At 36.0% G+C, this 14,537-nt stretch overlaps 1 protein-coding gene and 1 long non-coding RNA gene across 2 annotated transcripts; both read left to right on the top strand.

Moving 5' to 3' along the window:
- The first annotated feature begins 4,075 nt into the window (after positions 1–4,075).
- LOC122023275 (protein GLUTAMINE DUMPER 2-like) lies at positions 4,076–4,522 on the top strand. Its single transcript, XM_042581338.1, has one exon. The coding sequence runs from the start codon at positions 4,076–4,078 to the stop codon at positions 4,520–4,522; it is 447 nt and encodes a 148-aa protein (XP_042437272.1).
- An 860-nt stretch (positions 4,523–5,382) lies between these two features.
- LOC122025482 lies at positions 5,383–13,982 on the top strand. The gene is made up of 3 exons (XR_006123731.1): positions 5,383–5,638; positions 6,014–6,116; positions 13,786–13,982. It is a non-coding gene; the product is annotated as an uncharacterized LOC122025482 (long non-coding RNA).
- The last annotated feature ends 555 nt before the right edge of the window (positions 13,983–14,537 follow it).

The raw sequence follows: 14,537 nt of genomic DNA, 5'->3' as shown, positions 1-14,537 counted from the left end.
ACCCTGCCTATAACTTGACCGTAAGGCGCAAGAGCCTAGATTTATTTCTGACCAAATGATCGTTGGGCACAAGGAACTTCGCTTATAATCTGGTCATAAGGTGCAAGAGTTTGGAATTTATTTTTGACGGGACAATCGTCAGGCAAGGGGAACCCCGCTTATAACTTAGTTGTAAGGCGCAAGAGTCTGGATTTATTTTTGACCAGACATTCATTGGACACGGGGAACCTCGTTTATAACTTCGTCGTAAGGTGCAAAAGTCTTGAATTTATTTTTGATCGAATAGTCGTTGGGCACTGAGAACCCTACTTATAACTTGGTTGTAAGGCACAAGAGTCTAGATTTATTTCTGACTAGATGGCCATAATTAGGCATGAGAAATCCCGCTTATAACTTGGTCGTAAGGTGCAAGGGTCTGTATTTATTTTTGATCGAATGGTCGTTGGCTACCGGGAACCTCACTTATAACTTGGTCGTAAGGCGCAAGAATCTAGAATTTATTTTTGATCGGACGGTCTTTGGGCAAGCTCGATCAAGCAAGTCAGTCAAGCTGTGTTGGTCGCCCCTGTCTAGCCTTTGGGTAGAAGGGCGGTGGCACGATATATTCCCTTTTCTGCGGCCATCTTGGAAGAAGTGTTTATGGCTAACATTCAACCCCTACAGATGCATGAGTATAATGACACTACCAACCCAGAGGAGCACTTATGCCGATTTGAGAACACCACCCTCCTTCATCAGCTTCCTGATGGTGTGAAGTATAGAGTTTTTTTATGACCCTTATGGGACTAGTGCAAAAATGGTTTGATACTTTGCCCCAAGGATCCATTCAATCATTTGATGATTTTCCACTATTTTGTGGCATTTTTCGAGCTCTAAAAGGTATCCTCCAACTCCATTAAGCCTTTTCAACCTCAAGAAAAAGCTTTAGCAGTCCTTGTGAGAGTTTATATAGAGGTTCAATCAAGTCGTGTTGGTGGTACTTGCAGTAGCACATGATATCCTAACTGGGGCCTTTGCTTAAGGGTTCTGGGATAGGAATTTCTTTCGATCCTTAGCCAAGAAACTGTTCGCGACTTCGAAGAGTTATTGGCTCGGGCTGAAAGATACATTAACATGGAAAAAGTGAAAAAAAAAAAAAAAAAAGCCAGGCAAAATCAGAGAGGAGCTTGCATTGCCGAGGAAGGGAGCAGAATAGATCACTATCCAGTACCTAAGCCTTCGGCCCTCTATGTTCTGCACCCGCCATAGGCTCCGCATGTGTCGTGCCTTACTCTTGCCTTGCCTCTACCGCCTGCCCCGACCACTCTATCCGTGCCCCTCAAGCCCCATACCCATCTCACCCCTCCACAGGTGACTAAAGAGCAAACAATGCAAGTATGTTAGGAGTATGCTTGATAGTAGATCAATATGTGTGACAATTGATTTGGGTGTCGATGATAGTGTGGTCAAAAAATACACATCCATCTATGATCATAGATAGGGTTGATCATAGATGGATGTGTAAGATAACAAAACTATTTAGAGGGAGAGAGGAATGATACTCTACTTATTTTAGGTGCTCACAAGGTGAGCCCCAAGTATATATTTTTTTAATATTTTCTTTAACTTGAATACTATAACATAAATCTTAAAGTCTAAAGTTATATATTGATTTTATTATCCCGTATCTCATATTCCGTACATCTAGTGAACATCTAATTTTTTTTTCATTTTGATTTTCTTTTATTTAATATTATAATCAACCCCTAAACTATAAAAATAAAATTCTAAATGATATACTCACAAGCTAAAAGAAATAAATATTTTTCTTTTTTGCTGGACGCGCAGCTAAATTCTCTCTGTATATCATCACAATAAAATATAATAATATTAATATTTCATTAAAAAATTATTGTTATAAAAAAAATAAAGATGATTCAGAGTTTAATATTATTGTCGATCTATTTGACTTTTGATTTTTTGAAAGCTCAAACATTAATAATTGCCTTAAGTTAAAAAAGAATAAAATAAATACAATTTTCAATGGAGGAAATAAAAAATTTTAATATCAAAATAACTAATCAACTATATGGTTTTAATTCCATTATATCCCGAGTGAATAGATAGATAACTTAACTAAGTTCATTTTTCTATATTTATAAAATTTTAAATATTTTTTAAAGAATAAAATAGTAATATTAATATTGAACCATCATAGATCATGAATCGAACTATAATCGATGATTTTTAACTATGAATCATAAACATTTTTGAAGATTACGATTAAAGGTCAAAATTTTTTGAATCATCAAATCAATGATTCCAAACCATTACATTATCAATTTCGAACCATAGCCGGGTTTGCGTCTAGTAACATCAAAATCCTAACAAAAATGATATTAAATATAGAATAGTTCGATATGTTAAGATCCATGCGAGTTAGGAGGTAAATAGCTTATATAACTTCTCATCTCCACTTTATGTTGGTCGTTTAATTGCACAGCGAAAACCTTGATTCAAATTCGACTCCATATGCACAATACTTGAATTTTATTTTGTATCAACCTCCTTAAGATGACTAATTCAAGAGTCCACTCCTAGCTTATCACTTCCAATAAGAACTTTCTTTTTCTTGGAAATCTTCTGAAGGTGGAGAAACCTCTTACAAACTTGAGCACAAGAATATAACAAGAAACAAGAATCCAAAAATAAATGAAATCGAAAATAACTTTACAATCAAAACCTTACTTTACTTGATCCCTTGTGGCTTAGAAATGCCTTTTGTTGGTCCGGAAATACAACAACAGTACTTTGATTCAAGACCCCCAAGAACTAGTAGCTTACTTTCTCCCCAAAATCCTCTTTTCTAAGATTGCAATTGGGCTGAAATAAGCCTTTAATCGATTGATCTTACTCTGAATCGATTGTCATGTTAGATCTCACCATTCAAACCTATAAAATAATTCTTTTTTACCTAACCAATCAATTGGTGAGCCACACCAATCAATTGCTGGATGCCAATCGACTTCCTCAATCAATTCTATATTCTTCTATTCACGGATTACAGTCAAGCGATCGACTATAGCAATCGATTCATTACTGCCAATTATTACTACCATTCTATTCTAGGTCATTCTGTGCTCCTGTAATAAGCTCCCAATTGATTGCCTCAATTGATTTCTTTGGGTCAATCAATTGTCCAACCCTAACCTTGAATCCGAGTTTACAGTTTACCAATTGATTGTCACCTCTCGTCAATCGATTGATAACCCTAAATTCACCCTTTTCAAGGTTGAATTCGTGTCTTGCCAGACATTCGGTTGATCTCAACTTACCAGGACTTCCTCTGCCCAACATTCAGTTATCCGTGACTTGTTGAAACTTCTCGTTACCTAATATTCGATCAACCTTGACCTATTGGGACTTCCTCACTGCCTAATATCTGATTGATATCAACCTACCAGGACTTCTTGTTGTCTAGCATCTGTTCATCCAGAACTTACTAGGCTTCCTCACCAAGTATTCAGTTAACTTTTGATCCAATTAGACTTTCCTCTTACTAATTTCTCATTAGACTTTCGATCACCAAATATTTGGTCAACCTTTGATCTACTTGGACTTTCCTCTTGCCCACTTCTCGTTAGATTTTCGATTACCAAGTGTTTAGTCAACCTTTGACCCACTTGGACTTCCCTCTTGCCAACTTCTTGTTGGAATTTCAATCACCAAGTGTCCGATTCTCCGTGACCCACTTGGACTTTCTCTTGCCAACTTCCCATTGAACTTCCCACTTCTACTCAAGTATTCGATTAGCCTTAACCTACTTGACTTTTTACAAACATATTAATTAAACATCAAAACTTAAACTCAAGTCAACCTGAACTTCATCAGCCTTAATATGAGGTTGATTACACCAACACAATATACTATTCATCAATATTAATAATTTCTTTTTTTCCGTACTCGAGGAGGGAATTATTACACTTAGATATTTCTAAATATTGTAAAATTATAATTTTATCACATTTTTTTTTGTTATTCCATTTTAAATATCACAAACTTCCATAGTCCCTTAATTAACTCATCCTTTATGATGATGCCTAACGGCTCAGGTTTCCGCTCCATCTCCGTGGAGGCGCCGATCATGCCCCCCAGCGGCAGCCCGCACTCCCTGTGGCACTCGCCCGTGCCCTACCTCTTCGTTTGCCTCGGGTCGATGACCGGCCTTATCGCCTTCGCCATGCTTGTCCTCGCCTACTCTCATCGGAAATTCGCCTCCTCCCACTTCGATTCGGCCGCCGGAAGGGACTACGACGAAGAAAATCTTCGCGATGACACAGCCTTGGACGACGGACGCCGCCTCGTCATCATGGCCGGCGACCGCGTGGCCACCTTCATTGCCGTCCCAATTTCCCGTGCCGATGCAAACTCCCATGACGACGGCGAGGGTTCGCCGGAGGAGTCTGCTGTGACTTTACAAATTTATGTTCGTACTCAACAATCCGACATGCCGACGTGGGAGACGATGGAAGACAATTGCTAGCTTAATTATCTTCAATACTGCTTTTTAATATTTATTAAGCGTAGTTTTTATCTTGTTGAATGGAGAACAAAATTTAAAACATATCAAATAGATTATGTTGAATGTTTGCCCAACTAATCCGGATCTGAATGTAGTTTCTAATCCTATTTAAGATTAATGAATTGAGATTTCCCCATCTAAAATAACATCAAATAAAGTTTAAATACTGTTGGACAATCTTATCGGAGATAAATGAAAAATATTTTAAATTTCCAATGGTCCGAGTAGAGTGGGAAGCGGAGTGCTGAGTCTGAGTCGGAATGCCATCCGATTGCTAATTAGCGACTTATCTAAGTCGCCAAGTGTCAAGCTGGCTTACTGCTAAGTGAGTCGTCAAGTATATAATCGGTATGCTGAGTCGTTAAATCGCCCGATTTCCAAGTCGCCGGAGTAGACGACTCGAGTCAACCGAGTGTTTCGAGGGTAAACAGAATGCTTCCAAGTGGATGCTGAGTCTCCCGAGTAGATGCCAAATTGGGACGCAAGTCGTCTGAATCACCGAGTGCTCGGGAAATATTCTCAAGTGGATGTTGCAACCGGGTCAGGAGTGAGATCACCCAATTGTCTGGATCGGAAAGAATTGATGTCGAGACCTGCATATAACCTCTATAAAACAACATGAATTTAACAATAAATTTTAGCGACGAAAATAATTTATCATAAATCAACAACAAATATATGGCGTTGACAAAGTTTTCATTGCAAAATAGCAAGGAAATTAGTAAAAAAAAATCATCCCAAAATTTTAAAAAAAATTGTTGGAAAATCCATGGTTAAATAAATTATTGTCGTAAAATTCGTAATCAGCCCTGAATCCTAAGCCCTAACCCTTCAAATGCTTATTTCTCTTCCGCGACAGCCCGATCGCATTGGTCTTCTTTTCCTTCTTCTTCGATTCGCATTGGTCGGTGGGAGTTCGGTTGGGGCGATGGCGGCGACCGCCGACGTGAAGACGATCGCCGCGTCGAGAAAGAGGGCACTCACCGGGCGAGTGACGATAGCGGAGGCGGGATCTTGGTGGAGCTGAACTCGGAGGTCGCCCTTCCAGTCCAATGGGAGCAGTGCCTCGATTTGCTGGTGCGTGCAACCTCGCCGCCTCCTTAAATGCGCTTCTTCTTCTCCCTGTCCCCGAATCATTGATCATAAATGCAGTTCGCTCGATTTCCTTCGCAAGTTGGAGGTTTTGGTGCGATGTGAATTAAGGAGCTATTTTTCTAGTTTTGGTTGTCTTTAATTGGTGCAGCTTTCTAGCCCTTTTCCTGCTTCATCCAAAGTCACCGTATGCAGTTTTATAAAGAATGAATATTTTTTTCTGGTTCTATTGATGAGCAGAAAGAGAGATCTATCTTGATCTTCTGCATTGCATTTTTGTGATATTTACGATAAAAAAAATCTGTCAAAAAATTTGTTTTTTTACATCGATGATGAGCTTTTTCATCCTTCTTTATGTAGACAACCGGGAGAACGGCGAACTGACTACCGCAGATCCTCGCAGCACCGCTGGCGTCTTCATTTCAAGTAACCATTACCATGACGACGATGGCTAGATTTAAAGGTTCGTAATCAGCATTTTGATTTCACTTCTTAAATCGTTCTGATATTGAATCTGAACAAATTTAGTCAGATGTCTCATACTAAGAGATCGTTGCTTAGTATTATTTGTTTCTCTTTTGCTAGTCATAGTTCTGAACTTGATGTCTATAGTCTTTTAAGTTTATAATCTCTGCTTAATGCATAACCAAATGTGTTCAGTTCGTCATAAATATGATTTAATTTTTCAGATTTTACAGGTCAAACGGTGAAACTAAAACTTTGTATGACTTCAAGAGTTTGACTGAGTTATTGTACAATCGAATGCATGAATAATAGAAATGGTAAACACTTACAGTGAGTTCACTAATTCTTCGAGTGTCGATTTTGCCGGTGATCGATCTTTTGCTCACTGTAATGAAGAACGATTACAAACGAACCGTCCTTATTCTTCCACAAACCAAGTCTTGGTCATGCTTGGATGTTTTCACTGAGATCTCCTTCAGCACTTATATTCTTTGAAAAAAAAACCCCGCACTTGGACGCACACCTATACCTATAGGGTGGAAGGCCGAGCACTCTCCACGAGCAGTGGGTGCGCACGTATGCACTCCCCCATGAGCCGTTCGTGCTCACATTGCTCAAAATGCAACGTGTGTGTCATTACAAAAACTGTCCACTAATCTTAAAACTGCCTACATCTCCCACTCGTTCAAGTAAATGCCACAAAGGGTACTTAGTCACATAGATTAAATAAAGCTAGAGTCCTTACAAATGAGAGATCATTAGTCACAAAGACTAATAGAACAACATCCAATTCATACTTATAGAAAATGGTTAGTACAACAGCAAACACACTGAGCAATCAATGTTAAGAAGTTGTTACACCTTACTTAGCCACTCACATAATGACACTTAGTTACTCTCATAATGGCACATAGCTGTTATCTAGGAGACATTCAATCTTTCGGTGACACACAACTATTTTCTAGGAGATATTCATGTCTTGCTATTTACCTAGATTAAATAATCTTCATTTACATTAATATGAGCATTTCTAATCCCTTATTATGACTATTATGTCAAGAATATATTCTATATTCAATATTTACAATCATTTCTATACATAACAGAAATGGGTCAACCAGTGAATAACATTAAAAGATGTAAATCTATTTAATCTTCTTTTTTAGCTTGAATCCATTCATTTTAATCAATCGCTTTTTTAGTCATGTTCCATAAACCGTATCATTCATAGTTATAGGTTTACATACTAAGGTAGCAGATTCTGATTAAAATTTCAAGTAAACAGCTAAATAGTCACTAAAGACAATTTTTTTTAGATCAACCTATAATCGCAAGGGCTCACATAGTAGAGAAGCAGAGATCCATTCTACTACTACCCTTATTGTCGTATAAATACATGTGATATGAATCACATGCTATAATATTTTTCTCTTTATCATAAAGAGCAATGTTTTTATATTTTACATTGTACAGATTGTCATCTAGGCATTCCCAATGTTTAATCCATAATTCAACCTATAATTCTAATTTAGCTTCTAAACAGGTATTATAAATGGTGGGTTTATTTACTTTGATCTTCTATCTTTAAACGATCTCATCTTGATACAGATATCAAGGCGACCCCAGCTTATAGGAATGTAATAATTTTAACAGTTACATAAGCCAATAGCCACATAAGCTATCCTATAAGCATCAGTCTTACCTCTATTCATACCCAACAAATAGAGATGATTGTTCTCGTGAGAGGACTAATCACTACCTACCAACATGTTCATCGAGATTTTAAATGCATGTAACAAAACAACATATACACTGAATAGATTATGGTAAATCACGTGATCAAATCACAATATCTGATTGTCATTACAAGATTGTTACACTCTATAAAGTTCCAAAGACTTTACATGCTCATTAAATGACTCTCTAGTTATTGACTTAGTAAAAGGATCTGTAAGCATAATACATGTAGGGATACACTCAGGAATCACCTTCATTTTAGCCACAACATCCCTCACAAAATTATATTTTATAGTTATATGCTTGCCCTTGCTGTGATATTTGGGATCCTTCGAGAAAGTTATTGCAGCTTAACTATCACAGTAGACAGTTACTGAATTTCCGCTGTCCTTAGTAATCTTCAGATGCTTCAGGAACCTTTTTAACCAAACTTCTTCTTGTACAATCGTTGAACATGCCACATATTTAGCTTTCATAGTTGATAAAGCTACACAAGCCTGTTTCTTGCTGTTCCATGAGATAACGCCACCATTCAGCAAGAACACATAGCCTGATGTAGATTTTTTATTATCCAGGTCTCCAGCCCAATCTGTATCTGAATAGCCTTTTAAACTTATATCTGATACTTGAAAACAAAGATAATAATCTGTTGTCGCCTTCAGATATCTAAATATCCTTTTTACCACCTTCCAGTGTCTCGGTCTTGAGTTTGATTGGAAGCGACTGACTAAATCAACAACATAGCTGATATCGGGACATGTATATAACATAGTGTACATCAAACTACTAATAACACTAACATATGATTTTTTATTCATCTTGGCTATTTCCTCATGAGTTTTGGGACTCGTACTCTTACTTAAAGCATTACCTTTCACAATAGGTGTATGTTCTACGTTGAAATTAGACATGCTGAAATAATATAACATCTTATTTATATAAGACTTTTGTGACAGATCCAAAAGTCTTTTAGAATGATCTCTAATGATCTTCACCCTTAAGATTCACTTCACTCCTCCCATATTCGTTGTATCAAATTGTGATGACAGTCACTTCTTGACTTCATTCACATACCCTATGTCATTTCCAGCTATCAGCGCATCATCAACATATAATGATAAAATAACATACTTTCCTTTTTCTCTTTTCAGGAAAACACAATGATCCTCATTGATTATCTCGAAACTATAAGATAAAACGACTTTGTTAAATCTTTTGTTCGATTATCTTGACTCTTGCTTTAGCTCATATATAGAATTTTTAAGTCTATATACTTTCTCCTCTTGGCTTTCAATAATGAAACCTTCTGGCTGAATCATATAGATTTTCTTGTCAAACATACCGTTAAGGAAAGCGGTTTTTTCTTGAATCTATTTCAGATGTGGTTCCATCTTGTTGCTCATCAATGAAAACATAACCTTTAGAAGTATTAGAATACCTTATAAAGATGCACTTCTTATCTCTATGTCCTAATTTTTCATATTTATGAGTCTTATTATGAACGTACGCAGCTGATCCCCAAAGTCTCAGATTACTCAAATCTAGTTTTCTACTTGTTCAACGTTTATATAGAGTAGATGGAACAGATTTAGAAGGCACTTGGTTATGTATATAGGTTGCAGCTAATAATACATCTCCCCAATAGGAATCGACAAATTAGCTTGAGTCATTATAGACTAACCCTATTTAGAAGAGTTCAATTTCTTCTTTTAACAACCTCATTTTGCTGTAGAGTTTCAGTGGTAACTAGCTGTCTGATAGCCCTTTTATCATTACATATTGTCTTGAACTGATCAGACAATATTCCCCCTCAATGCATAAAGTCTTAACCTTACGTTCTATTTAATTCTCAACTTCGTTCATATAACGAAGAAGTAATCCAATACTTTAGATTTATGAGAAATCAAATACATATGACCGAAACGATATAAATCATCAATAAATGTTATGAAACATGAAGCTCCAGGTCTAGTTTTCACATTCATTGGACCACAAATATCCGAATGAATTAATTGCAATGATGATTCAGTCCTAATAACCTTACCAAAAGATTTTTTAGTTGTTTTTTCAGCAAGACAATGCTCACATATAGACAAGTGAATCTTAGCCCGAGTGCCCAACATATCCTCTTTAGTCAACCGATTCATACGTTCTTGTCCTATGTGTTCTAATCTAGCATGTTAAACCTCATCAGTTATATCTGTATCACTAGTTAGAACAATGTTCGAAAAACAACCCTTAATAGCACAATTGACATCTGGTTCTACATCAAGAATCATAAAACCATTCGTTAAAAAATCATATCTGATTGACATTTAGTCAATCTTAAGTTCAACATATCGATTGTAAAAATTAATACAATACCTTAAATAAAAAAGACACGTAACGGAAATAAGATTCCGTCGAATTTCAGGAGCATACAGGACATCATGTAGAAACAAAATACTACCGTCACGGAGATTGAGTTTGCAAGTGCTGACTTCTTTGACTTCAACTCTTACATTGTTTCCTACATAAATCCATTTGTTGCCAGTTGGTACTCGACGATACTCTACAAATGTAACTCGCTCCTGAGCTACATGGTTGGTTGCTCCCGAATCTATAATCCACAAAGGATAAGAATCAGCTAACAACACTGAATTAGCAGCAAAATGCTCAAAAAAAAAGACATACTCAGATTTACCTTCTTTTTTTTTTGGCTCAGTGCACTCCCATGCGAAGTGACCCTTCTTGCTACAGTTATAGCAAGTCATTTTGCTTGCAGATTTTACTCTCTCCGCCTCCAATTTTACATGACGTGAGACATCAATGAAAGTGTTTATACTCTCACTATGAGTTAGGGTGATTATGTTATTGAAAAAGATCGAAGTCGTGGTATTTTCTTCACTCAAGATTGGGTTTCTATGACAGGTGTTATACTCATGGCTTCGGGGGGTATTCATGTTTGGTATATGCCTGCGCTGACCGAAATCTTTGGAGATGATTCCGTATTACAGTTTGGAGGAGGAACTTTAGGACACCCTCGGGGAAATGCACCCAGATTGCATAAGTCGAAAGATACGACTCATACTCAAAAGCTAGGTCATCAACTATTGAACTAATCAATATGCCTTTTGCAGTGGAGTCATTTTTTTTCCCATGTCTTATAGGCATCAAGATCTCGTTTGTTCTATGTAGTGTGACCATTTACAGGTTTTACCATAACCTGATTTACAACTTCTAGAACTTGTTCCTCAAGTTCATACTATATCCTTAGGTGCAAGATTTTATAGTTTTCTCCATTAAAATTTTCTCCCTAATTGAGTTCAGTTATAATCTATCATAAATAAATAAATAATTTAGATATTCAGTGTATGTTATATGTATGTAATATCTTATCAACTTAATATAAATCTAATTTAGTTTACAAAATCGTGATAACTATGTTTCCACTCATTATTTGTATCTACCAATCCGACCGATATTAATAGATTATATTACATACACCCCATCTAATGAACTTAATCATTTTTCAATCATGATTTTCATTTAATATGAATAAATGAACTAATTATTTATTATTATACTCATAATGAACTAACCAAAGAGTATATTGCATTGATCATATTATTATGCATCATGTGGAGTAATTAGCATAAAACGAACATATGAATGAACATATCATTAACATAAACATGCTGCATATTGTTAACATATAACAAACTCACATAACATTCTTACTAATTACCTAAACAACTTTAATGAACTAGATAGGTTAATACCACTCTTATTAGGACTAACACTAGTACAGTGGTAAATAAAATCTCATTCATCTAGGACTTGGTGAAAACAGATAGACCAGTTTCAGGATTCTTCATTGGATTCACAATCGGATCTTCTTCTGGATCTTTCTCAAACTCTTCAGGATCCTCTTGATCCATATAGTAAAATAGTTCCACACATAACTTTGAATATGAGACACGCCCTTCATGGCGCCCCCATACGTCTGCTACTATCTTGGGATACTTCGACAATGAATGTATCAAAGCCCAGCTCTTATAATTGTCCAGAACTGGAAACTCTTTCTGTTCGAGTTTCCAAAATAATTTATCAAGCCATTCAATGTGTTCGCTGACTCCATAAATTGGGTTATAGTCAATTTTCTGAATTTCCTCCCTCAGTTGATTCGGTCGTACTTCGCGACGAGTCAAGGTGGTAATCATCCGTGCCATCTGTAAATTGAAATTAAATAAGTCAATATAAAATCAATTAACCAGTATAAAATCTGCTTAATTCAATTTATACAGACATAGAATCAACATTATTAATCAAGAAAAATATATCTTCTCGATTTTTAGGAATCTAAGTTATTCAATCCTTCTCAAATTTCAGGAATCTAAGTTATTCAATCCGGTCTGTTTAAATAAATTGATCTGAATAAATAAGCTAATTTTGAATCAAATCGGATCTGATTTGGACTAACCTAGTCTAGTTAAACCAACAAATAATTTGAACTAGACTAAGGTCTAATCGAATCATATTGATCGTGATTAAATCAACCAAAATCCAATAGAATCATGAGTTAAATCCAACCCAATCCATAATTAATTGAAATAAATTAAAAAAATATTTCAATTAAGTAATCATGCAAGAAAGAAAAGTCATTTTCGTTCGTTTTTTATTTTTATATGATTTACTAAAATCAAACTTCTTCTCCGTAATTTTGACGAACAATTACTGCTTCTTCGCCACGAGGCACTGCTCCACTGTTCCACTGCGACAGACGCAGTCTTAGGTTGCCATTCTCTGGCCAACCAAAGCAGTTGATGACTCCCAGCGCCAGACATTGGTCTCCACCGATCGTCGACGCGAGGGTTCAGTCGCGGCGCCCGGCAATGACGAAAATCACGATTGTGATTTTCAGGCTATACAGAAAAAGGACTGAATTGCGATTTCGCCCAGTGACGACAAAATGTAAACGGATCAACCTCAAAACGAAAAAGAAACAGAGGTTTTATTTCATTCAAAATAGCAGTAGCGATTCTCAAAAAGCAAGCATGAAGCATCAAGATCCATCATGAATTCAATAGTGCTCTGATACCATTGTAGTAGCGAACACATCAATTAACAAAAATGGTAAACACTTACATTGAGTTCACCAATTCTTCGCGTGTCGATTTTGCCTGCGATCGATCTTTGGAAAGTAGATCTTTCGATCTTTTGCTCACCATAGTAAAGTTACAAAAACTGCCCACTCATCTTAAAACTGCAACAGTTAGACCCCAGGATTAGGTTGAATCATTTGAAGTATGTTCAGCTTGTTGAACATCCTAGTTTTTCTACTACATGATTCTTCAAACACTATATTATTCATCATTTGAATTTTTATGTAAAAATATTGGTGCAAATGTAAGTGTTAGTAGATGTATACTTTTATTTTGTCTGGAAATTAACCGTATGATTAGTTTTGCCTACACCTTATATATATACGCTTCAACTATATCAAATTTTCTTTTTCATTTCTTCTTGTATATCCACTCTCGCTTGTTAGGGACCACCGGATGAAAGAACTTCTGACTGCTCAAAGCGTAATAGTCCGTTTAATGCTGATTTGCTATACGTGCGAACCATGGGAAGTCAATGATGAAAATGGTCAGCCATTCACGACTTTTGTGCCTTTCTGGAACAGATCATGCCTTGGCATGCATTACGATCTACAATATAATACTCGATGATTGCATCTGAAACTGCTTGGACCTTTTCTTTTTCTTGTCTTTTCTTTTCTAGTACACACACAATATATGTATACATGTTACAGATATTTCGTCCGGTATCTATTCCTACAACTGAATATGCTTCTGTAGTGAAAAGCATAGATTTTTAGAGTTTTAATTGCTTAGGTGTATAATTTCTGAGATAATATATTCATATTTATTTACTTGATTTGACAGAGAAAGTAACGAAGGATGAAAAGAGCCCATGAAACACGACTAGAGAAGGTATTTTACTTGGTCACTCGTTATATTGTCATATGTAAACTAGATATTCAGGTGGCGACTTTGCCCAAAATATAAGATATTCACTTGCTTGTGCTTCTTTTTAATTGTAGCAAATTAACTTAATTGAAAATGATTTTGTGTTTTTTGTTTTGTTAGATTTATACATCATTATATCTCTACCCAAAGATTTGGCTAGATATATTTGATAATTGTGTTCTGTAATTTACAAACAAAGTTTTAATTTAAAAATATATAAAAAGATCATGCATTTAAAAGATAAAAGATATCTTCATTAGTATAAGATCTTTTGAGTAGAGTCTAAAAATAAATCTATGAAAATTTAGGTTTAAAATGGATATTAAACTATTATTGAGATATGTGAATTCTTTTGGTCATAACAAATGATATCAGAGGTATGCTCCATATCAGTGTCATGTGAGGTAGCCTTGAACGAAGTTGAGGGAGATCCGAAGTAGAATAAGAGTCATCAAATGCTTGCGGGGAGGCTCGGAGTAGGTCAAGAGTTATCGGATGCTTGCAAGGAGACCTAAAGTAAATTAAGAATGATCAGATGCTTGTGGGGAGACTTAGAACAAGTTAAAAGTGATCGGATACTTGAAGGGAAGCTATGAGGCCTACTGGATAGAACCTAAACATAAATCCATGAGGGCTTAGGCTCAATGTTGACAATATTATACCATTAT

The sequence above is a fragment of the Zingiber officinale genome, chromosome 9B (genome assembly GCF_018446385.1).
Source record: "Zingiber officinale cultivar Zhangliang chromosome 9B, Zo_v1.1, whole genome shotgun sequence".
NCBI classification, from domain to species: Eukaryota; Viridiplantae; Streptophyta; class Magnoliopsida; order Zingiberales; family Zingiberaceae; genus Zingiber; species Zingiber officinale.
Note: the sequence above shows the minus strand (reverse complement) of the source record. Positions and strands in the feature narration are given on the sequence as shown.

Bases quoted from the DNA above. Each gene is read 5' to 3' on its own strand.
- LOC122023275 (XM_042581338.1), top strand. From the start codon at position 4,076: ATGCCTAACGGCTCAGGTTTCCGCTCCATCTCCGTGGAGGCGCCGATC.